Source organism: Mixophyes fleayi, chromosome 3, assembly GCF_038048845.1.
Source record: "Mixophyes fleayi isolate aMixFle1 chromosome 3, aMixFle1.hap1, whole genome shotgun sequence".
Classification (NCBI taxonomy): Eukaryota; Metazoa; Chordata; class Amphibia; order Anura; family Limnodynastidae; genus Mixophyes; species Mixophyes fleayi.
The window spans coordinates 164,527,999-164,554,470 of NC_134404.1; the positions used below are offsets into that span (position 1 = coordinate 164,527,999).

A 26,472-nucleotide genomic window follows, 5' to 3' on the forward strand; every position below is an offset into this window, starting at 1 on the left:
GGGGTACGCCGGCCGGCCGCCCCCCGGCTGCAAAATACTATGCTTTCCACCGCGGCCGCATCTGATGCCATTATGCACTGATCCTTCTAAAAAGTCAAGTGGAGATGAGTTTCAAAAACATGGGAACATAAACATTGATTAAGGGGGTTGAAAGATTTTAAAATATGGACAAGATCGTTTTTACCTATTGCATATTAGTTGTGCATGGAAGATGAGGGAGCGCTACCAGGACCGTATTAACCCAAGGGCTGTCTGGGCTTCAGCCCAGGTGCCTCTGGCAGCTAGAGGGCCCTAGAGATTTTAATATGGGACTCTTTTTTTAAAGAATACAGGATTTTTCTTAATCGGGTTTGGGGCGGTCCCGCCCCCAGCTCCGACTGTCATGTTAGGGAGGCTGGCAGGCAGCTAACAGCAAATCTGATGCTGTTAGCTGTCTGCTGTCCCTGTAAGTGCGGCCGCGATGCGCAGTAATCTCCTTAGTGAGGAGGTCTCGCGAGAGTGAGACTATGAGTCATAATCTCACTCTCACAGCTGTGACAGAAGAACACCTGCCGCAGCGAAAAAAGGATGGTGAGGGAACCAAAAGAAGTAAGAAGGTATGTGTTCAAGGGGGGTAGAGGAGGAGTGGAGTGAAGATAATACATAATGACTGGGGGGGAGAGATTATGACTTGGGGGGTGAGAGAAAAAATATGAAAAAGGAGAAAAGAGAAAATATATATAGTTTAATATATTCAAATGGATTATAACATCAACATCAGCAGTGGGGGGGGGGGGAGAGATCATGAATGGTCCTGGGACAGAAAAAAATAGCAAAAAGGAAAAAAAGATGAAAAAAAACAAATAATTTGATATGTTGAAAAGGATTTTGACATCACTAGGGGATCATGACTGGGCCCAGGGACAGAAAAAATAAAAAGCAAAAAAGGAAAAAGGAAAAAAGATAACAGAGAAAATATATATTTTAATATGTTCTAATTGATTATGACATCACCACATATATAGTGATTCCCGTGCATGCACATGCAATTGTGATCATCTATTTATATAGCACCACTAATTCCACAGCACTGTGCAGAGAACTCACTCACATCAGTCCCTGCACCATTGAAGCTTACAGTCTAAATTCCCTAACATACAAAGGATGTCCCAAAATGGACCAAAACAGGTGAAGGAGACCCCGATTATTATTTTTAGCACCGTTTTTTCTCCTGTTTTTTCTGGTTGCTTGAGCTATTGGAATTTGAAGTGGCACATTTATTTGGTCTATTTTATGACTATTGGTGTGCATGTATCACTATATACGTGGTGATGTCATAATCCATTGGCACATACTACACTATACATTTTTTCTTACTACTGGATCCAACTTTTTTTGGGCTTTTTGAAAATACTGAGTAGGTATATTAAAATGAACATTTGTCAAGTGACTTATGCCCAATCTGATATTACTTGGGGCCCCCCAATATCGGATTGGGCATAAATTGCTTGACAAATGGGGGCCTCACAGTACACCTAGCCCAGGGACCTACAATGTCTTAATCCGGCCTTGGGCACAACAAGCATATTAGCCGAGGGCATCCTGAACCTTTAATCAGGCCCTGATGCTATAACAATGCACCGTTTTGTTGAGACGAGACTGGTTTAGTGGTGTACAGCACATTCAGTTTTTAGGCGTTTTCTATCCCCAAAATGTGTTTTTTGTTATAAACGTATAAGTCTCTTTAAGAAAACTTAATGCCCACTCGACAAATACTTCATAAACAGAACATGTCTTATTTAGTCTGTTAATTGTTATCTCACCAACAAGCAGAAGTACAAACAAATAAAAGCAGCTCAGTTGCAAATGAACAGTGAGCATACAGCATATTTATTTACTAAGCACTCTTTATCTAGCCTTTTTATTGATCTGGACATTGCACAGCAAACAGATTTCACAATTGGAATAATTTAATACTCATACTACATTGATAAAGAGATATTTATAACATACAAACAGCTTAAACAAATCCATCAGATATGACTGTCATGACTCCATATCTCACTTTTATCAAGCCTTAAAACATGTGTTAACGACTGATTCCACATGGTTTAGGCATATTTTTGTATCAGGGATATGTAACAAAAGCCAACCAGGAGAAAGGCTAACAATTGCAGAATAGTCTCCATAATTCTCAGTGGGGACTTTGGTCTGGACTAATTTATTAAGTTCTGAAAACTTAGCAGAGACAAGATTCAGCATCTCTGGCTGTTCAGTGCTCCTCTGGTATACCAAAAGGCAACTAAGGACATAGATCTGTCCTTAAGTGAACAGGTAGACCACCTAGTAAAATAGCTTGGAATTCAGTCACATTAACTTAGTAGCTATCCAAGTAGAGGGTGGAATATGATATGGGAAAGATCTGAGGGATGGCTTCCCTGAAGTAATTGAAAATGTACTTTTTAAAAGGATCACCATCATTTATTTATATAGCGCGACTAATTCCACAGTGCTGTACAGAGAACTCACTCACATTAGTCCCTGCCCCGTTGGAGCTTACAGTATAAATTCCCTAACATACACACACAGACAAAAAGACAGACTAGGGTCAATTTGATAGCAGCCAATTAACCTACTAGTATGTTTTTGGAGTGTCGGAAGAAACCGGAGCACCCGGAGGAAACCCACGCAAACACGGGGAGAACATACAAACTCCACACAGATAAGGTCAGGAATCAAACTCATGACCCCAGTACTGTGAGGCAGAAGTGCTAGCCACTAAGCCACCATGCTGCCCACTCTCCTCAAACTCCAAACAGAAAGGATTGAGAAATTAACAAAAATCCCAAACAAATGTTACAAAAAACTGGGAGCTTATTTAAGAAGGGATGCCATTAGGATCCGCCCCTGATGGCGCGAGTGTTTGCATCATCCACTGGGTGTAGCCAACAGGCAATGGGGCGTGGCAAATAGGTGACAGTCGCTCTTGAAATATACATCATTGTAAACAGGCGTCATGTTCATTAATCGGAATTTTTTCAAATGTGTATTACAAGTAGTCGCTGTCAAGAGCCTGTCGGGGAACACACCATCTGTGTGTTCCTGTCTGGGTATGCAGTATAGGATTTCTTTCAATCAGATTAAGGTACCCAACCCTTACCCACGACCCACCAATAGTCCAGGGATGGCTGCTCTCCAAACTTTCCTGCTCAGTGCACTATTTGCAGACCCAGAGTGGGCAGCAACACTGCCTGCAACTTAAGACCGGCTTATACGCCACCACCCCTTCCTCGGAATGCATGGAATTTAGGGAATACCTCAAAGCTACCAGTTGTAATTATAGTGCCATTTGCTGGATGTTCTGTTGGACAGACACTGCATTTTGATTACCCTGCATTATGAGTCAAAAAGCCATCCACCCTAGACATGGTATACACACTGAGTTTGCTTGGGGAGAGAGCGAAAATACATGCGAAAACACTGTCCATCTGTACTATGACTGTGAAGAGACGGTCTGCTGGCTGGCCTATCGGCTGATATGTTCCTAGGCGAAGTCTTGTGACCCATGGATAGCTGCTTTCTGCGGGAAGTATTAGAAGTTAAGCCTGGAAAGTTGACCAGATCAAGAATTCTCAAACTGACACGGCAGAGCTTCACATATGTCCACAGTTGAGCCAAGTGGCAATTGTCTTGCACCCTAATCTGAATTGTGACCCTGACAGGTCTTAACTCAAAGGCCGTACAGACTAAGGCTAGGTACACATTGGAGCGTTTTTGTCCACTAATCAAGCAAATCAACTGACATACGACCGTTCGAGTCGGAAGTCGGGTTAGTGTGTATAGTGACACAATGGTCAAAAGTCTTTTCAAAAAGGGTGGATTGTCGGCTCATTTGGTTGGTCATACTGTTTATTATTTTCTGACCAATCACCTTCCGATCATGTAGTATGTATGCTCTTTTCAGCCGATGCTAGCAATGAATGTCCCGGTGAATAAATGTAGAGAGTGCTGTAGAAGGAATAATGAATTTGTTCGTTCTGAGACAGAATGTTTCGTTTCAGAGTCACAGAAGCTAATGAAATTCTTTAGGACATGTGGATAGCTATAACAAGATGATTTTAATCAGTGTGACAATGTGACAATAATGAATGAATGAATGAATATTGTGCTGTCATTTTCATAAGACTAGAGGACCAGATGAAGGACCAGATGAAGAGCACAGATCTGAAAGTAAATCGTGTCAGTGCGTATGCAGAATCGCCAGACTGATTGGACCTACAGTCATAGGTATAATCGTTTGAGATAACACGTCGATCGGAAAATTCTTCAGTGTGTACCTAGCCTTACTCTGATTAGCAGAGGTTAGAACCTGGGTTGAGACAGAATGTTCTCCAACAGGGACAGAGACTATAAAGTGTGGGTAAAGGGTCTACTATATAGGATAGTGATGGACCATACATTAGGACCCCATAGGCCCCCACTAAATAACTAATTGTGTCAAAGGTCTACCAACTACATTTGATCCAGTCTGCCCATGATATTCATTTGGAAAGTAAACAGGGGGTAGACTGTACCCGGAGTTGGCTGGCTCAACATTAAACAGGAGGTGTCTGACTTCAGTCACATCTGCAACACTTGTCAGCAGCTGGGAAAAATAGTGATCGGTCCCGTTTTCCCCACCCAAAACATACGCTTCATAGCTAAAACTTTACCTTGAGTCCCCCGGGCCGGACAGAAGAATAGTATTTTGGGCCGCCTGGTAGTCCAGTGGTAATGCGATGGAGACAGCCTTTGCAGTCTGTGCAGGAGCTGTCCCATCGCGTAGTACTCACAGCAGCCGCATCATTCATTCATAGAATATTGTACTACAGCTTGTAGTACAATATTCTGTGAATGGATGATGTCCCCGCAGTGAGTACTACGCAATGTGACAACCCCTGCACAGACCGCAAAGGCTGTTTCCATCGCATCTCGGTAACAGCTTCAGATCACAGTGTCATGTGACCGCAGTGGTCACATGGTACACAGTGTAGGCGGGGCTGATGGAGTTCTGTGCAGGAGCTGCAGCATTTCTGTCTATTCCTGGAGTAACTCATGTAGAAAAAGGTAAGAGGAAGGCAGGGGTGCACCCATGGGGGGTTTCCTAGTCCCCAGAACCCCTGTCCTACCTGGGGTGTTGTATGCTTACAGTGGCTGGCCCCTCTCCCAGGACCAGCCACTACTGATTGCAATACTCTCCCAGTCATTCCCCTGCTGTGAGAGCACAGCTCTCTGCTGGCAGTTTGGCTCCGCCCCTTCCTTCCACGGGGCCAGCATGGGTGCTATGCAGGAGGCAGCAGCAGAAGAAGGTAAGATTGTGTGTGTGTGAGCCTGTGTTTGTCAGTGTATATGTCAGCTTACATATCTGTGTGTTTATGTATGTGTGTGTTTATGTATGTGTGTGTATGTGACAGCTTACATATCTGTGTGTTTATGTGTGTGTGTGTGTGTGTGTGTGTATGTGACAGCTTACATATCTGTGTGTTTATGTGTGTGTATGTGACAGCTTACATATCTGTGTGTGTATGTATGTGTATGTGACAGCTTACATATCTGTGTGTTTATGTGTGTATGTGTATGTGACAGCTTACATATCTGTGTGTGTATGTATGTGTATGTGACAGCTTACATATCTGTGTGTTTATGTATGTGTATGTGACAGCTTACATATCTGTGTGTTTATGTGTGTGTGTGTGTGTGTGTATGTATGTATGTATGTATGTATGTATGTATGTGTATGTGACAGCTTACATATCTGTGTGTGTTTATGTATGTATGTGTATGTGACAGCTTACATATCTGTGTGTGTTTATGTATGTGTGTGTATGTGACAGCTTACATATCTGTGTGTTTATGTATGTGTGTGTATGTGACAGCTTACATATCTGTGTGTTTATGTATGTATGTGTATGTGACAGCTTACATATCTGTGTGTTTATGTATGTATGTGTATGTGACAGCTTACATATCTGTGTTTAATCCTGTGTGTTTATGTATGTGTGTGTATGTGACAGCTTACATATCTGTGTGTGTTTATGTATGTGTGTGTTTATGCATGTGTGTGTATGTGACGGCTTACATGTTTGTGTGTTCATGTATGTGTGTATGTGACAGCTTACATGTTTGTGTGTTTATGTATGTGTGTGTATGTGACAGCTTACATGTTTGTGTGTTTGATCCTGTGTGTGTGTGTGTGTGTGTGTGTCTGTGCTTGTCTGTGTATGTCTGTGTATGGGACAGTTTACATATCTGTGTGTTTGACATGGTGTGTGTTTGTAGCCACGCCCCTACACATATTGGACACACCCACTTGTATCATGGCGCGGAAACCCCCCTCCTTGAATCCTGCGTTTGCCCCTGGAAGGGGTACTGTGATGGGGGAGTTAGCGTGTGTGAAGGGGGGGAGAGGTGGACATGTGTGATTGAAGCTGCAGAGTATAGGGGGACATGTGTGGCTAAAGGTGCTGGGGGAGAGGGGGGCATTTGTGGCTAAAGGTGCTGGGGCAGAGGGGGGACATGTGTGGCTAAAGGTGCTGGGCAGAGGTGGGGTGTGACTAAAGCATGTGGGCAGAAGGGGGAGGTATGTATGACTAAAGCATGTGGGCATAAAGGGGGGACCTAATTATAAAACGTGGGTTATTGTCACGAGCCGCGGCGGCCGCGGGCACCGTCGCGACTTAGTTCCTGTGTGTTCAGATGTACCGGCCGTCGCCATGGCGACCGGGACGTCACTTCCGGAAATCCGGCCCGACCGTTGCCAGGGCAACGGCCGGACGCCGGCAGGGTTGCCTAGGCGCTCTGGGCGCACTAGAGAGTAGGGCACATGCGCACTCTGGCGCAATCAGGCAGGGGCTGTGACTAGTATCAGAGTAAGCTCTGATTGGCTGATACTAGTATTTAAGGCAGTGAGGTCTGCAGCCTCACTGCCGGTTATAGCGTTCTGTCCTCAGTTCTGCTACCTGCTTGTGCTCCCTGTTTGGTTACTATTACCGTTGATTGACTACCCGTGTTTGACCTCTGCTTGTTCCTGGACCTTTGAACCCTCACTTCTGACCCTGACCATTTGCCTGAACTCCGGATTTTGCTCCTTTCGCTTGTGCACCTGACCTTTCGCCTGTCCCTGGATTTCGTACCTGTGCTAGTGTCCTTTTGACCTTGGATCTCTTCCTCACTTCGGCCTGCCAATCACTCACTCCTGGGTTCTCCTTTAAGTCAGTACACGTTACTCAACCCTCGGTCGGCCTGCAGCCAAGTCTGTCCCCACCACTAGGGGCTCCAGCGAATACCGGGCCTTCAGAGTAGTCCCCGAGTTTCACTGTACTGGCTTGGGAGTTCCTAACAGTTATATATTGTTTTAATGCCAGGGATTGCTGTTTTCTAAATTTTGAAAATTTTATGTAACCATTTTTTTTTTTTTTACCAAATAGGGCCTCCAATATTTCAAGGATCCAGACAACCAGCAACGAAACTAAAGTAACCAGCAGCCCCAAGTGGTGACAGTGACAAGACAGGTAGGAGAGAGCAGGACAGTCTGCCAACTGTCCTGAATCTGGTGGGACAGTCCCGAATTTGGGTGACTGTTTCGCTTAGGACAGTTGGGAGGTATGTCCCGCGTCACCGTGTACTGCTCCTGAAGGCAGAACTGTGTGCACCTAACAGTATTGCACACAGTATTGTCTGTGTATTTGTCTAAAATGATAACCATGTTACATCATAGGGGGTTACCCTGTCTAAAGTGTCCAGGCCCCCCAGAGCCTTAATCCAGCTCTGGGCCTGGGCATAAAAATATATATATGGATTAAGCAAGACTAAAATAGCCTCTTTTTGTATAGATAAATATATATTGTACCAAAAAATACCAATATATATTGTACCAAAAATATATATATTGTACCCTTTAAGGATGGGCCGCTACTTTTGGGCTACTGTGTGCTTGCCCCTGGGCTAAAGTCTGCTAGCCCTCCCCTGATTCAGGGCTCTTGAGCAAGCTCTCACCAGTTCTACGATCCTGGTTTCCTCTGACTATAGGATGCTGCTTCCTGGTTCACATTGACACCTCCACCTCTGGACTTAGAATGGCTCTCAGCCAGGTATATAAGAAGTGGAGGAACATTCCCTTTGCCTACATCAGTAGGAAGCTCCTCAACAGACGTGTGCTGTATGCCACAACTGAAAAAGAATGGTAGTATGTGCCCTTAAAAGAACTCAGCTAGATCTTTATGACAATTTACAGTGATAATGGACTACAACACTGTTACCTGACTAAAACAAATAGCAAGGGATATTGGACACCTTATCAAATGGAGTCTTCCCCTCCAGCTCTACAAGTTCACCATCCAATACAGATGAAGTGCAAAGTACCTGAATGCTGATGGCTTGTCACGAAAGGCACTGATCAAAGCCAGACCGTAAATATTGGCAAGAACACAGCAAATAGCCCACTGGGTCCTGTTTTGGGTTAATTCTTCTGCTGGGGGAGAGAACCCCTTTCTTCAAACCCCAAGCTATAGCTTGGCCCACTTACCCACTCTGCAGCAGCAGGTCTATACACCCTGGCGCATCTGCATCCCCAGCACTGCAAAAATAACACTTGCAATTGATCATCATTTATACATTTATATATACATATATATATATATAGATAGATAGATATGCATCGCGACTAATTCCGCAGCGGTATGCAGAGAACTCACTCACATCAGTCCCTGTCTCAATAAAGCTTACAGTCTAAATTTCCTAACTCACCCACACACAGACAAACCGATTAGGGTCAATTTGATATTAGCCAATTCACCTACTAGTATGTTTTTGGATTTTAGGAGGGAACCGGAGCACCCGGAGGAAACCCACACAAACATGGGGAGAACATACAAACTCCGCATAGATAAGGCCATGGCTGGGAATTGAACTCATTACCCCAGTGCTGTGAGGCAGAAGTGCTAACTTCTAAGCCACCATGCTGCCCATTGATGGGTGCATTGTCCAACACCAATCAGAGATGCGCAGTGTAAGAGAAACCCACCAAATTAAACAAAGACCACATTCCCTGTGCTGCTGCCTGGACCTGTGTGTATGTGAGTAGCCCTTTGTATAGGGGCAATCTTCCTCTTTTCCATCATAATTGTCCTGTGTGTGGGGGTTATCCTCTTCATTCCAATCATCACCCTGTGTAAGGGTCACCCTGCTCATTACACACACCACTGCCACTCTACAGAATTATCACCAGGCACTGCATTGACTATCCAATCCTGTATTATTTGTATAGGACTACTTGTGACCATGTGTCAAGGAGTAGGGGACACAGGTACCTCCTCTCCTGGTAAAAAAAAAGCTTTTCATAATATTGATCTTGGCCATAAAGCTTCCTTAGACCTTGAAGGAAATACACATTACACCTATTTGTACTCTGATACTAAGGAATGATTGGGGTCATTTTTTGTGGTTACGAATGTGCATTTTTTTTTTAACAATTATTTTTTATTGGGGTATTTAAATGGTAAGGGAAGGGGTACATAAAAAAGAAGAAAGGGAATGGGAAGTAGTACATAGTGGGAAGCAGACACAACACAAGATACATACAATCAGAATATGAAATGGCATAAGTACAAAAGGATTAATATATCAGGCGAACATCCGGCAGATAAATACGTTAAATATTCTAGGAACAAGCTGCTGCATGCCTTATGAAGGGACTTGGGAAGGCTGAACCTAAGGGTCATGAGTAGCAGAAGGCAGCATGACTGGTGGGCCAAGCATCCTAGCCCCCTCACCTTCAGTAACAAACTCATACCAGGACATCCACTTGACAATAGGTTAGGATGGGGCCATGGAATAAGGAACCTCATATGTCTCATCTCGTAACTAAAATGGATTTTAGCTACATCTTTGTCAATGGAGGGAGGAGAGGATTGCTTCCACTGCTGTGCTATGGCCGCTCTAGCAGAAGTCATAATATGACCCCACACATACCTATGGCATTGCGGAAGTTGTTCGGGGAATAGTTGAAGAAGGGCAATGAGTGGAGATGGGGTTAGTTTCACCGTCATGACTTTTCTGTGAGTTGAAAGACTTCAATCCAAATTGGTATAATTATGGGACACATGGAAGATATCTCCAACCTCCCCGCAGCAGAAGAGCTGTGAGTGTGAAGGCCATATTTTGTGTAGGCGGGCAGGGGTTAAGTAAGTTCTGTATAAAAGCTTCATAAACATTTCCAAGTGGTTAGTGCATTTAGACATTTTGGTTAAAAATGTAGTCCCATTGAGTCGGGGAGAGGGAAATATCTAAATCGGATTCCCATGTTGTTTGGGAAGTATGTTTTGCTATAACAGGGAGAGTGGTGAGGTAAGTGTACCAGAATGTAATGCCTCTTTAATTATTGCCTCTAGTCAATTTAGAATAGAGAAGGTGTGGAGGTATGAATGTGAATTTTCTTTCTGTCTAATGATACTTATTACCATATCCAACAGAAAGAAAATCTTTTGGAAAAAAATCCTGGTTAAAAAGGAACAATGTTATGTCCACTGAGGGGCAAATTATCTCTGGCCATGAAGGGGTTAAAAGCAAAGAACACAATTAGACTCTGGGTTATTTATGCAAACACATAAAAAAAGTGTAATCTATAGCAATCAATCAGCTTTAGTTGGTTGTTTTCTATGAGTGTCAGTTTAAACCATTATTAGTGTAAAGCTAGATTTAATAACCTGTGTGTCCCATGAACCCATCTTGAGATTTATCAAGATCTAAATAAGCTGAAGTCAACAGTACAACCAATGTTAGTAGATAAGACCTGTTATCTAATGTACATTGCCAAGAAAGGATTTAGCAAAGGTCAAGGTCATGTTATTCAATAAAACTGCATTTCCAATATGCATACAAAAGTCTTCTCTTTCTAAGGCTTCTTAAAAGCAAAATTTGAAGGCAAGAAATATATGCTGGGAACTTTCTAAACTGATATATTGTTGTAAAATATAGAATGAAGACCTTGCTTATATAAATGTTTTTTTCTTCTTGCCTCTGTGTCATTCTGAATGAGGAGAAGCGCAGATAATATTTAACAGTCCTAAGATTCTATTGATTCCTATACCATCACTTGTCTTCAATTTACACAGACGAGCAGTGAAAATTAGACAATGCACTAAAGCGGTATAAAACTGTCTAAAAGAATTCACAAATTAATTGCGCAACACATCCACTTGTATTATTTCTACAACTGCACAATTGAAATGATGCCTCTCATACTTTACACTGCACCACAGATGGTGATCACCATAATAAACGTTTAGCAGGGTGGCTTAGTAGTTAGCACTTCTGCCTCGATTCCTGACCATGGCCTTATCTGTGTGGAGATTTTATGTTCTTCCCGTGTTTGCGTGAGTTTCCTCCAGGTGCTCCAATTTTCTCCCACACTCCAAAAACATACTGATAAGTTAATTGGCTGCTATTAAATTGACTCTAGTCTCTCTCGGTCTGTGTTTGTATGTTAAGGAATTTAGACTGTAAGCTCCAATGGGGCAGGGACTGATGTGAATGAGTTCTCTGTACAGCGCTGCAGAATTTGTGGCGCTATATAAATAGCTAATGATGATAATAGTGGAGACAAATGTGTTTAGTGCAAGGAAATTTACATGTTTCTTTTGTTTATCATGGTGACACATGATAAATGATAAATGGCATAATTTTAATTGTGATATTAAAGAATGATACAAGTGAAGTATATTGTACAATTAATATGTATATCTGAGTGCTGTCGGACAGACTGTTTACCACAATGAAACTACCCAGATGGATTAAATTTTGTAATCAGTAGTCTCTAGTACAGCAGAATTTGTAGGCTTTATATATAACGGTTATTTATGTATCTACAGTAAATTATTATTTTATTTTATTTATAAGGCACTGCAAGAGTTCTGCAGTGCCATAATTTCGGGGTCAGACAGGGTCGTAAAAAGAGGGTGCAGGATTATTAATATTTTAGGTTAGTTTGGTTAAAATTGAGGGCTAGGGGGCAGCGATTTTCCTTCTTGCCCTAGGCCCTAAAATTTTAAGTAACAACTCTAGGGTCAGAACATCCAACAAAAATATTAAAATAAGCACTCTTTACGCTTTTCATTTTGTCAATGTATGTTGTATCAGCAATTTTGAATTGTGGGAGGTCTTTTTTGTTAGTGTACACACACGTTGCATGTTATTTTACCTCTGAATAAAGGAGTTATTATTTTTCATTAGGTACTGTTCAATTAAGTATTACATTTTTAATTTATGCCTGTTTATTAAAAACTAAAGTGTTAAAGAGATTATACAATATTCTCTTTAAAATATGCTGAGACACCAGGGTGCGGCTTGACACTTAAAACTAAAATAAAATATTTGTTTCATGCACAATATTGCATTTTTCTGAGTCCTTCTGTTATGCCGGGACACTTCTGGTTGCCATACAAACTTTATAGCACCAAATTAACAAGAAATGTGCAATGTTGTCTAAAATAAAAGATTACACATTTAAATTCAATTTCTATTTTATGGCAACGTGTACTCTGGTAAAATAAAAGCTCTACCATTATATAGTGATAGGTGTTTCCCCTATGTCGAAACATGAGCTTGTCTTACTCGAAATAGTTGTGCATTACAGGACTGTACCAACGTCGCTATCTCAGAGGGGTGCCCTGGAGTATTTTTGATGATGAAATAAGTTTGTTTGCTCCTCCCCTATCTGTGAGGTGTGTTTATGTTGGGAGTGGGACAACAGTGTTCTACTGCTGATAAAAAAACACTTTCACATTCAGATCATGCTGTCTAAACAGAACTGGGTAAACCCGAGATAATCCAGCATCTTCCCTTCACGTGCACACACTCTCCATTACATATGCTTACGTGTCAGTTAGTGAATAGGGGAGGGGTGCAGAGCAGTCACACAGACTATATTCTGGATGTTTAGGTTTTTTGTTCAAAAACTACAAGTATTGCAGAATGATTCAACCATCTAGGAATACATAATGCATGACATGAAGTACCACAACAGTGTGAAAACACTAATGAATATGATATACCTAACCCATGCACTTAACTTTTTCTTGCTACAAAAATCCTTAACCATCCCATTCAATATTTATTGCCAGTAATCCAATAACATTGCAATACTTTGTTCTCGGTACAGTAATCCTTAATTGCAAATATCAAGGTAATGAATATATTGCTTTAAAACACAATTGCAATGAAAAACAATAATAGGTTAGAAGATCAGACATGTACATTGGTACATATAAATAAATATACATGCTGGGCCTGATTCATTAAGGAAACTAAAGAAAAAAAGGAGTACCTTTGCACCTTGGCAAAACCATGTTGCATTGGAGGGGGAGGTAAATTTAAAATGCGGGGACAGATTTATAGTTGTGGTAGGACATGTCCAAGATCAGGGTTTCCCAAACTCAGCTCTAAGGGCCCCCCTAACAGTGCATGTTTTCCATATCTCCTTTCTGGAGCACAGGTGTATTCATTACTGACTGACACATTGTAACAGATACATAGGTTGTACTAATTATTTCACGTCACCTGGAAAGCCTGCACTGCTAGGGGGTCATGAAGACTGGGTTTGGGAAATTCTGTCCTTAATCAACTTTAAATTTTAGTGTAAAAACAAAACTATCAAGTATTTATGTGCTACATATAAAAACAGCCAATATTTAACTTCTGCACAAAATAATAAAGTCATTTGCACCCCTTGCATTGTAGCATGGTTTGCCTAGGAGAAAATCTACTTCTTATTTGCTTTACTTTCTTTAACGAATCAGGCGTGTGTCAGGTGTGTTCACATACTTTCTACATAGTAAGAATTGCATTGTAGATATGCCACAAATTATGCTTCAAGTGCCCATATTTACATGGATGAACTGGTATCTCTTTTCATGAGTTAGCTGTATATCATAGACACTTTGCTACATAACACATAGTCTCATCAATTTTTAGTGGATGCATTGAGGAATGAAGTCATTTCCATGTTTCAAGCACATAAATATATAGTTTTAGCAACTTTACATTTTGTTATTGTGTAATTACCAATTCTATGTTTACCCTTTGTCCTTGTGGGACATTTTAGAAATAGCACATAATACCTTTTTAATAATACACTATAGTTATATCAGCCCCATTGTCAATCATTAGCGTGTATGTGTGTGTGTTTTCCCTACTGTCTGATGATTATATCAGGTTTTATTTTGTTATGTCAACTAAAATGTGCTTTATTTATAATACTAATGTCTTTTGTGCATATAAAATTATTCTAGAAAAACACAGGCAAATATATCACCACCTAATTTCTAGCAGAAAAACTGCAATATCCACAAGGTGTATGGAGTATAGCAGTGTATGGTTTTAGTGTGTTTTCCTCTTTAAAGTATATATTTATTAAATTACCATATCATCACAGTCTAATAGTACTGTTTAATGGGGGTTGTCTTTCACCTTAGCCCCCACCATTTATTTTATTGAGAAGGGGCCTTCTTGCTACCACTCAGCAAGAGATATCTGGTTCAGTTACATTAATTGAAAGCCGGTTATTGATTGGAGGAGCACATACTCCTCCAATCAGCAGTCGGCTTTAAAAAACAAAACAAAAAAAACACTGTACTTGACAAATGGGAACAGTCCCATTGACTTTCATTTATTTTTGTTCATTTTTGGCAGGTTTTCATGCAGTTTTTTTGTTAGATTTTCTGTATTTGTCCTCATGCACACAGGCGTTTTTTTAAATTAGTTTTACATGCGTTTTTAACGTATAATGTTAAAACACAAACAAACTGGTCTGCGCTAGAAAACACTGTTTTTCATCCGTACTTTGTAGCGTTTTTAAATAAAAAAAAAAAAGCTACTTGTTCCCTTCCCGTGCCTTTCTTCATTTCAACGCATTGGAAAGCCTTGTAAAAACACGTCAAACGTGTTTGCGTTTTAGATGCGCTTTTGGTTCCATTAAAAATGCATGTAAGACACTAATGAGTGTATGACTTTATGAAACCCCATTCCAAGTATTACAGAGGTCTAGCATTATGGAATATGTTATTTACTATAAATATTTTAAATATACTTATTGTTTCTTTGTCATAAATATTGAACAGGTATAATGACTGTTTCCGCTTCAGTACATGTGATCTTACAATTGATAAAATTGGAGAGAAAAAAAACATGTTAGAGAAATAATGAGCATCTCCTGTAAAGACACAAATCTGAGACATCTTTCAGCACCAGGCTAACTGGTGCTGATGCTGGAATATATGCCACTGGACTTGAATATTGTTCAAATGAAATGCGCATTAGCTAGGGTCCCTAAATACCTTGTTAAGATGTGGGTCACGGGTTATATCGTAGCCCCTCTTCCTGGTGTACAGAAAAGTCTGGCTGCCATCCTGCTCCTCCACATGTTGATCCTTTTTCGCCACTAAAGAAGACATGGCTAGTATTGATCCAGAGACTAGGCAAATTTATTAAATACTTTTGTTGTGGTTAAGTGTAAAAGTGATTTCACTGTTTGGGAGTTGTTAAAATGCTATGTGTGTTTGGTTGAGGTGTGTGTGCAGTCAGAGCTGTAGCTGTGAGGATCAGCTGACAGTATGTGTGGGACACTAGGGCACAGGAGGAGGGAAGTGCTGAGTCACTGGCAACAAGATAGAAACGCTTGCCTATGCATGTAAGGCTCTCATTAATTTGTTGCTTAACTTTAATTTGCATGCTGTAAAGTTTTACAGTGCCTTGGCTGCATTGTTATCTCATCAGTTTTTCACTAGAACAGTTTAGCTGAAAGTTACCTTGATATATAAATGTAGTGGTCTGTAATGTATTTATATATTTTATTTTGATAGAAGAGAGCCCTTATTCTGTTATACCAATTTGCTGGGCACGTAGACCTCGCAGCTGAATTCCATGGGGATACAACACGTAATGTACATAGTGGATAATGTTTGTACCTTGGTGAATAAATCAGTCAGTGTTTTGCTTACCCTGTAGCTTTAACTATTGTTCCAGGACACTACTGCTGCAAGCTCCACGTGTAATTGATTTTATGCAATGTTATAGAGTCAATAAAAAATGTAATTCTTCCAAAGTACTTTTTTTTGTTAAGGGGTCGTTTACACAAAGAATTTTAACTGCTTGGAAAATGTAACTGTTACAAGAGTTAATGATCCGTATGACAACCACTCCTGTCTGTTCATATCTAAACCTGGCTAAACTGTGCTAAATGACATTTTACATGTGCTTTGATATGAACTGACAGCATTGGCTATGAAAAGGATCAGTGGTCCCTGTGATAGCTAGATGTTTCAAGCTGTTTCAGAAGAAATATGTAGGATGGTGCCACAAGCAATAACTTCCAACATCACAATGCAGGTGCATTCACTCCAGCAGATTAGCAGAACGGTGAGTCCTACTTTCCCCACATACAGGTTCACTTATTTTGTTTTTAACAGACACGACTTCATGAAGATTCCAAAGTTTGTTTGTTTGTTTATTTTTTCATCTCAAGCACAATTTTATGATATTTGATTAATCTTCTTAACTGAACAGAATGAAAAAAAAACACTTTTCAATTATCAGTGCAGAAATATCTAGTGAATAAAAAGGTTATATGTCAGGAAATATTTGTGTCACAGCAGTGGGAGCCACACTATTCTGCTAGTCTGTACAATATATCCGTAACACCCAGTCCCGGCGCTCACCTGTATAGGGAGCATTGGATCTGGGGGTGGAGAGGGAAGGGAGAAGGACCCGCTGTCTGGAAGTAGTGCTATGCATTCCCCCTTCGACTACATCTACCAGGGTGCTGGAGAGAGAGACGTCAGACCACTTCAACCATGAAGTGTTTTAGACCAAACATGTGGAAGATAGGAGGCACTGCAGAGAGAGAAGAGCAGGGTATATAACCCTGAAAGGAAGTATTGCCTAAAGGCGAAGACTGAGGAGGGATGGAGAGGGAGAGGGATAGAGAGACAGAGAGAGAGCGAGAGAGAGAGAGAGAGAGAGAGAGACCTCCTAGGGAGGAGAACAGCCACAGAGAGATGTCATTATAACAGAAGAAAATACCCTAAAGAAAGCTGCCAAAAAGAGCTGTGAGATAATGAAATATCAAAGACAGGATTAATATATTGGCCAGAATGTTTCCCAAGGTTATCAGATGCTATCTTGTTACACTCATTGTCAGAATTGATAAAAATTCTTCCAGTGATGTCATATGCAGTATTGTTCTTAAACACATATCATAGGGCCTATCTATCGCTCTCGAATATACCAAATTTTTATAGCAACAGATCACTCATACACAAAGTATGGCTCTCCAAGAGAGGGCCTAGCGCACTGTTTCCCAACTCCAGTCCTCAGGGACCCCTAACAGTGCAGGTTTTCCAGGTCACAAGTGAAATAATTGTACCACCTGTGGATATTTCAAAATGTGTCAGTCAGTAATGAATACACCTGTGCTCCAGCAAAGATATATGAAAAACCTGCACTGTTAGGGGTCCCTGAGGACTGGAGTTGGGAATGACTGGCCTGTTTCTGGAATTGTCCACCAATCGGCAGTGGCGCACGCAGGGGGGGTTTCTGAGTCTCTAGAAACCCCACCTGCGCTAACTAAGTGGCCACTGTCCTATATAGCAGCCGCGGCGCTGTCAAAGAAGCGTCCGCAGCGGTGCTGTATTGTATATAGCACCGCTGCAGATGCTTCTTAGACATCGCCGCGGCTGCTGTATAGGACAGCGCTGGCGAAACGGAGCTGCTGCGCATGTGCAGCAGCTCTCTCTCAGTTTTTTTTTTTGGGTCGGCGGGGGGAAACCCCCCCCCGACAATCCTCCGTGCACCGCTGAATCGGGTACTTCCTGGATTTCACCTGCAGCAAGGGAAACTATGCTCCGGGTCTGGTTCCAGAATACACCTCTTTTTGTTTCTTTTCTACCATGCACTATTTTCAGTTCTGTACAAAGTTGTATACAATAGTATTTTTTTTTTATTTGGACTAATAATGTCTGGCTTTAGCTATTTTTTGTCTTCTATAACAAGAATATATTATTATCCTATTTAATCGTCTGTCTATCTTTCTGTCACATGCTTCCCCTGCTCTTTACCCTTTGACATGTATCTGATTTGCAATCTAAGGGGCAGATTCAAGACCCTGCGTTGTTCTTTTAGAACAACACTGTCCGCGCATTATTACCGTTGCTACAGTAATTTCTACGCAGATCTTTGCTTGCAGCTCACAGAGCTGCGAGTAAAAGTCAGTGGAGAAATTAACATAGTAATAATGCGCAGCTATTACCGTAGTAATAGTACTTTAGTGCTTGGGCTTGGGCCGCAATGTTCTTTAGAACAATGCAGGGACTTCAATCTGATCCTAAAACCATCCAGTGCCATCTGTCAAGAAAGCAAATTAATCTCCATATCATCCTATCTCAGGGGTCGGCAACCCCCAGCATACGTGCCAGACATGCCACACAGACCACATCTGTCTGGCATGCTGCGTGGCTCCGCAGCTGTCAAACTAAAGAAGCTGAAGATGCAGCAGCTTAGTTTCAGTCATCTTCGGCTGCTTTAATGACCCAGATTCCGTTGTGGAACAAAAATGCCAATTCCAGGTAAGTATGAGGGAGAAGATGAACTGGGGGCAGAACTATGAGGGATAACATGAATTGGGGGCACAACTAAGAGGCACACTATGAATTGTGGCCACAACTTTGAGGCATTATATGAATTGGGAGCACAAATATATGACATAAAACTGGGGGGCACAGGTTTGTGGCATAATACGAACCAGGGGCACTATTGTGTGGCATAACATGAACGTTTATTTGTTGGTCCCATTACTATTGATATTATAATGATATTACCATGATAAAATTCTCCCCTACAGAATCTTTTTCAAACTCCTCACCACCACTTACAAGGCTCTCTCCAACTCTACTGCCCCTTATATCTCTAACCTCCTCTCCATTCACACTCCTGCCAGCTCCCTGTGCTCGGCCAACGACCGCCGCCTCTCCTCCACCCTTATCACCTCTTCCCACTCCAGAATCCAAGACTTTTCCCGTGCAGCCCCCCTTCTCTGGAACGACCTCCCTCGTTCCATCCGTCTCTCTTCTACTCTGTGCTCCTTCAAACGTGCACTCAAAACTCACCTCTTCCTCAAAGCCTACCAACCATCTACTTAACCCCATCTCCTCCCTTTGCTCGTCCTCCCTTCTCTCCTCTTGCCTCAACTGACTCCTCTTGTGTCTGGTCTGTTTACCCTCCCTTAGGATGTAAGCTCGTATGAGCAGGGCCCCCTCCCCTCCTGTCTCCTCCCCTGTTCTTCCGCTCCGTCTTTACTGCATATGACTAGCCGGAGTTTCTGAAGTATTGGTACTTTTTGTTTATTGTTCTGTATGGTTTCACCCTGTATAGTCTACTATTAGTACTGTGTGCGGCGCTGCGGAGACCTTGTGGCGCCTAACAAATAAATTATAATAATAATAATAATAATAATAATAATAATAATAATAAAATAATTAAATATCATATATTTCCGAAGTGGAAATTTAATGGTGACGGTATGGAAAATGTAAATGGATGAAATTTGATAGTTTTACAACCAAAACAATAAAAGAAGTGGTGTATGGCATATCACCATGTACCAGACTCTTTGACCACTATCTCTCTCTCTCTCTCTCTCTCTCTCTCTCTATATATATATATATATATATATATATATATAGTGGTCAAAGTGTCATGAGTATAGTACAGCTGCTGGTGGATGCCCAATGCTGCTGGGGGGGGGTCGATTTCTCTGATCATCGCCCTCTGGATCCGCCACCGGTTCTAATGCAATTGATTGTGCATATAAATGCATTGTGTAAATGTGATCTTGCTGGAAAAGTGTAGTACTTTTCAAACCCTTCAATTTTAGTCATACACTTAACTGACAACGAATACCTATAGTATTGTATAGCCAAGGTTATATGGAAAGTGATTCAACAGCAATACAATTAGAGTGACATTCTCATTATCTCCCCATAATATGTAATATATGTAATATTCCTTTAGGCTAGTAATTGGAGGTGAGACATGTCCATTGTGTTACTAGTGATGAGGTCAGCAAAGTGGAAGTGGACTGAGGAAGAAGTGATGGAAATATGTTCTGGAAATGATGGAGAGAAACTCGAAACTACTATCAGGAGCAAGCATAATATGCCAATAAAGAAAGAGAATCAGCTTACCTTGTCCTTTCCATATATTATAAATGCTGAATTAAAATTTCTAAGATTTTTTGCCAAGTGGCAAAACTGTCAGCAAACTGCATCACTGCAAGTCTGCTTATTTTTCTAAATATTTTTTTTAACTGAAGTACATTCATCTACTAGTATAAAACTGGTGAAAAATGTATTTAGCGTCACATCACTTACTGATATGAATACAAATTGGAATATCAATTAATCTTTAAAGCAGGGTTAGCACCAATTAAAATGTATTTTTACTGCATTCATATACAAAATGCAATCTTGATATTTAACTCCTTTAGGGCTAAAAATGAGTGGGATTCCTACAGCTAATTTACTAAGCCCAGCACCCTCACCCACTGCTTACAGAAAGATAGTGAAGTTACAGGGGATGAGGTGAGGCATTTAATGTGCCATATCTCCTCCATACTAGCACCTAGAAACTCAGGGGGACCCTTGTTTAAAATAGTGTCCACTTAATAGTTATTAATAGTTATTGTCTAGTTATCATGTGTGATCACCAGACATAAACCCCCAACACAACATAAATAATTAAGAAATCTGAGTATGGGCGAGAAGGCCACATATTTTCCCCATCCTGTCTACAAAAAAAATCAGTGGTACCTTCATTTGAAAGAGTGGAGTCCCCTGTTTCAAATAATATGGCCCTTTCATAGTTATTTGGTGAGCACATTAACCCAGGATGGGCAAGAGTTTTGCAATGTGCAGATCTCCCCAATCCTGGCAGTTAGAAACTCAAGGACCCCTCTTTCAAGTGAGGTGTCACATTAATAACACCCTACACTACAGAAAGCATTAAGAAGTCCAGGGAGGGGGATAATTATGCCCTGATCTCCCCATTCTGATTTCAGTGAACTCACAGGTACACTCATTTAATGTGGTACATTGTCTGTTTTTTTAAATGGTATACCCTGTTAGATTACCTATATTTTTACTACACATTTTATTCTTCTTTCAAGACCGTACACAATATCAAAAAACAAAACAGCATTTTCAAGTGCGGGTTCTATTATAAATAACTATGTGTAGAATCCTGCTGTTTTGGAAAGGTGGATTGATGCCAAAGGCAAGACCACAAAGAGTTTCTTGTTGGTATTTATAAAAAAAAATGCACACTTTTTTTGACCATTTTGGGTAGATTAGATTTTGCTGAGACAGGAGGTCTAAGCAAACTCAAAGGTTTTCTGAAAAAAGCAAGTTCGATTTTATGTGGGTAGCACACAAACAAATTACTGATATTGGAATGTGACTAGCCCCAAATATGGCAAAATAGGATCAGCAGTAAAGTTAAATACATAGCTTTTGTGATGTCACATAGCATTGGCTTAACAATTTAGCGTACGGCACTGGAGAGTCAGTTGTCAGCTACCTGCAAGCAAGTTTGCTTATATATTTATTGCTTATTTCTATGACTATGATTCTTAGATTTGACAACCAATAGTCTGAGTTAAGGTTATTTTGTAATTGGAAACATGTGGTTCATGAGCAGATTACTTACATTTTAACACAAGTTAACATTAAAATTAACATTGATTATTTTTTTTAAATTCTTTATTTGTTAGAAAGAGAAAATATAGCAATACACAATACCGATTTTACAGTGTACATATGCATAGCGTTACAAATGATACAATGACAAAGTGTCAATCCATCAGTAATTATAATAAAGCACACAAACCAACTCACTGTTTCCCTTTTTCTTTTTTAAATGAACAAAATTAGACATAGGTAAAGAAGGGAAATAAGGGGCAAAACAAAGACCGGACTAGGGATAAAACAAGAGGTAAGACAGGTAAGTGACAGGAAGAGGGGGAGAGTGTGAGACGCTCTTCAGACTATCTTCAATTACTTCTGTAGGGGATGCTAGCAGCTGTAGAAACATGTAACTAGCCAAGCGAAAGGTGTTCCTTATTGAATTACCTTATATGAAATTTAAAAGAGCAATTTTTAGATGTGTAACCCTCCATCAATCAAAGTGACCCACAATAATCTTAGAGAGCCTGATTACTTCATCCCAAAAGGGAGTAATACGAGGACATTCCCATCATATATGCACCAATGAGCCAAAAGCCCCATTACATCTCCAGCATAATGAGGACATCTGAGGGTGAAATTTATGCAGTGTGGAGGGGCATCTTTACCATCTTGTCAGGAGTTTATAATGAGTTTCCACAACTGAGGCACTCAAGGAACAACTATGTGTGTTTTGGTAAATCTTAGGCCATGAGGTTTGTGATATATAAGGTGCTAAGTCTCGCTCCCAGGAACGTGTATAAGATGGAGCCTCTTGAAATATATCATTCATTACAATTTTGTAAATCCTAGATATGGTATGAGAGGGTGTATTTTTGGATAGACACAAAGCCTCAAAGGGAGAAGGCTCCCTAGCCAGACATCTGCAACCTCCCACTGACTTGACATAGTGCACCACCTGCAAATATCTCCAATACTCATTTGAGGGTATTGAGTATGTGGATTGGAGTTCCCGAAAGGAACAAAGTTTCCCATTGACCACCAGCTGGCCAAGGCCAAGAATCCCAGCTTTAGACTATCCAACAAATGAAGTTCTAGACAAGCCAGGAGGAAAATCTGGATTATACAGAATAGGAGTCAAAGGGGAGGGGAAGGCCGCCACACTACTCCAGGTGCAAAGTTTATTCCAAACCAACAGGGTGGGCCTGACCATAGGGTGATTTATCATAGGAATCTTAGACAACCAGGGTAAAGCACTCAGGTATTTTCCACTGGAACTACCCTCTAATTCTACCCATTGCTTAACATCACCCCCTCTGGTCCACTCCAGAATTCTATTCAAGTATACTGCCTGGAGATAACTTTGAAACATAGGCAACTGAACGCCTCCTTGGTGCTTTCGTCTGTATAAAATAGAATGTTTGAATCTAGGTTTCCTCGCTCCCCAGACAAATTTACTAGTTTTTGGAGATAATCAATAAATACCTTCGGAATCTTAATTGGTAGTGCTTGCATAATATATAATACCTTGGGTAATATGTTCATTTTTACGATACTCATTCTACCAATCATTAACATTGACTACAAATACTAAAGTCCTCAGTGGACCTATCCAAAAGATTTGTCACACCTGAGGATCTGTCTGTACCGAGCTGGGATGTGTCTCTGGAGCAGAACTGGTGATTATCTGCAAAAACGTGGGTGATTTGATTAGGTTCCTTTGCATGGAAGAGAAAGGACTGGTACAGATGGTGGTTGTTGTGTCCTCAGAAGACTAGAGAATATGAATGGCCCTGGAGACTGGCAAGTAGTAAAGAATAGCAAGACGGTGGTCAGATATATTAAAGGGGACTGGATTGGAACTGGAGTGCTGGACCGGACTGAAACCGGAATGCAGCACTGTCTGAGCATGAATAACTGAGAAGACTGCTGGGAACCATGTTGGCATCTGAAGAATCAACATTGCACTGGCAACAGGTAAGGGCTGCGGTCACCTGAGCTGAAGCAGCATGCTGACTGGCTGAGAGGGATCAGGTGACTGGATCTAAAGTGGCGGTGTCCAGGTAATGGTTATGGAGGGAACCCTGGAGTGGAGACTGCTATCCCCTGATTGGAAGCTGTGGTCAGCTGAGCTGAAGCAGTTCTCTGACTGGCTGAGGGAGAGCAGGTGACTGAATCCAATAAGGCAGCGCCCATGTACTGATTTTGGAGGGATCTCTAAAGTGGAGATAGACTGGGCAGCATCCTGCAGAGAGATCTGAGACCAGCAGAGCCTGTGCACTGCAGGGTCAGTTTAGAAATACAGCAAAGGGGTAAATAACAGGACCTGAGAGCTTGATGCATGACAAGATCTAAATAATAGGGCCCCATTCCTAAGTGCAAAACCCAAATAGTAAGTTTGTCAAAGGTAGTACAAGGAAAAAGCGGGTTTTTATTTGTCTACTGAGGAAAGCTGCTCTAAAAAAGGGGCTTTTATTAACATTACTGGAATTTGGATATGATTCTATATTTTAGGATCATCACTTAAAGACTGAGACCTCTTTGAAATAAACAATCTATTGTCAGCTTTGCAAACCTGGTGATTGACACAGAGGTTCCTATGGGACCTGTCCCATCAAGGCTCTATTAATAGAAAGTCTAATTTTGGGCAGTCAGTCAGACTGAGCAAGGATAAATGCCCCTTTTACCATTTATTAATATGACTGCCAGTCTAACCAGTCATAGCTTGATCCAGCCATGTCGCACCTCACAAGCCGCCCCCTATTGACTATGGACATTAGATGGGACTTTCCCACTAAAGAGAAGGCTTGTCGAGGGAGGGGGATATGTTGTCTCTGATAATGAATGGGTAATACAAATTATTAACCTTTCTAACCATTGCTCATACAGTAGTATAATATTAAGAGTGATGTGTCTGGGTTGATTATGAATGCCCTGGGGAAGAAGAACTTCATGTTATTTATGCTGGTGAAATTTTGAGTCAATGATCTAGTACCACCATAGCGACAATAGACCTGGAGCAACTAGGAAACAATGAAATGGCAAATCTGTGCTGTACTATTTCCAAAGGAGAGTATGAAAGTCACTAAGGGTCATTTGCAAATGGGCAGAAATAAGCCCATGAATGCAGATGGGCTGTTTATTGCCTTCATATGCTTAGTTTTGCACAAGTACACCATTTTTTTATGGAAAGCACATGGATCTAAGAATAAATTTCCATAGGCGCACAATTTAAAGGTTACATTTACAGGGGATTTGGTCAAATCATGGGCTTCAGTGAAGCGAGGAAGGTATTATGTCGTCCATACGTACGTTTGTTTATTTTGAAATGTTGGAAAGTATGTGAATGCTTCTTGCTTATTCTATATAGCTCCATATTGTGCTGAACTCCTGCCCATAAATTACACTGGTGACTTGAATCAACAGTTAGTTGTTACATATTGAAGGATTATATGGACTTCTGGAAGTGGGTTTTAAGTATGTGGGAAACCAATTCCTTATTAAAACATATGTCAGTAAAAGGAAGAGTAAATGTCTGAGGCAGTGAATAAAACAGGTAAGGACATGGGCTGAAGTGTAGGAACCTAAGAATAAGTTAATTGCTATGTTCAATTGGATTCATTTGTCAGGGCCTGGGTGTAAGCACAAGTAAGTGACCTATTACACTGACATAACATCCAGGAAGGAATGAAGAGATAGCAAGCTACTAATGCTGATCTAGCAATGTCTATTTCCTTTGGCAGGGGAATTTGTGATTATACATGTAAAAAAGGAACATATATCCATTTGTCTATGTCAGAGCCAAAGTTGTTTGAAAGGGAGATTACAATTGCTTGCATATGTGTTTGAAAGATTCCCTAAAAACAGCAGACAGAATGCACAGTGTGGAATGTCTTTACACCTTTTTGTCTATTTTGATCCAAATCTCTGCAAGCACAGTGCATGATGGAAAAGGCAACTGTAGCCAAATTAATTGTTTGTCGACAATTTATGCTACACTAAGTGCAGGTAAAACACCAAGATCAACTTACAGTGAAGAATTACCTTCATATTACTAAATGCCTGCTATAGCGAAAGTACTGAGTTTAAGGGCTTGTTCACACCCATCCACTTATTTTAAAAAAAAAAAAATAACACCTTAATAAACACATGATAAAGTACATCAAAAATAGATAATACAAGTGTCGATGGTGTGAACCTTTGCATTCAAAATGCAAATCTGCAATTCATATTATAGGCACAACCTATTTCTCAAGTGTTAATGTGCGCTACCAGTACAATGATTTGGCAAAAGCTTAGTGGATGAAAAGCACATTGTAAGTGCTTTAAGGATGCATCACTAAACAGGTCTAAAACACATGTAAGTTTCATCCATTTTTACACATTTTCCCAGTGTATGTCTGAATCAGTTCTGACAGAAAATCCCTTTCAAAACAAGTCTAAAATAGTGGACTAGCTTGGTATGTAGGATGAAACACAAATGTCAAATCCGTAAATAAATAATGTTTATTAGTATTTGAGGTTCTGCTAGATAATTGTATATTTGTCATTTTACTAGATTACACAAAAGCTTTCACTGCTTCAGCCATTACGTACTATATATGATTACATTTCTATGGCTGTGTATTTTACACTGCTTTACTAGCTTGAGTATTTAACAAGCATATGTATATTAGTGTATACTTAAAAGGTGTTACGTCCCATTTTATTTGCATATGGCAAGCAGAAC

The 26,472-nt window shown here is 40.7% G+C and overlaps 1 protein-coding gene across 1 annotated transcript in view; it reads right to left on the bottom strand.

The window, feature by feature from the left end:
* Positions 1-15,632, bottom strand: part of ME1 (malic enzyme 1) — a 318,849-nt gene extending 303,217 nt beyond the window's left edge. Inside the window, exon 1 of the mRNA XM_075202703.1 lies at positions 15,348-15,632. Coding sequence (XP_075058804.1) covers positions 15,348-15,464 — 117 coding nt within the window. The 5' untranslated portion in view covers positions 15,465-15,632. The remainder of the gene's footprint in view (positions 1-15,347) is intronic.
* Positions 15,633-26,472: the final 10,840 nt, after the last annotated feature.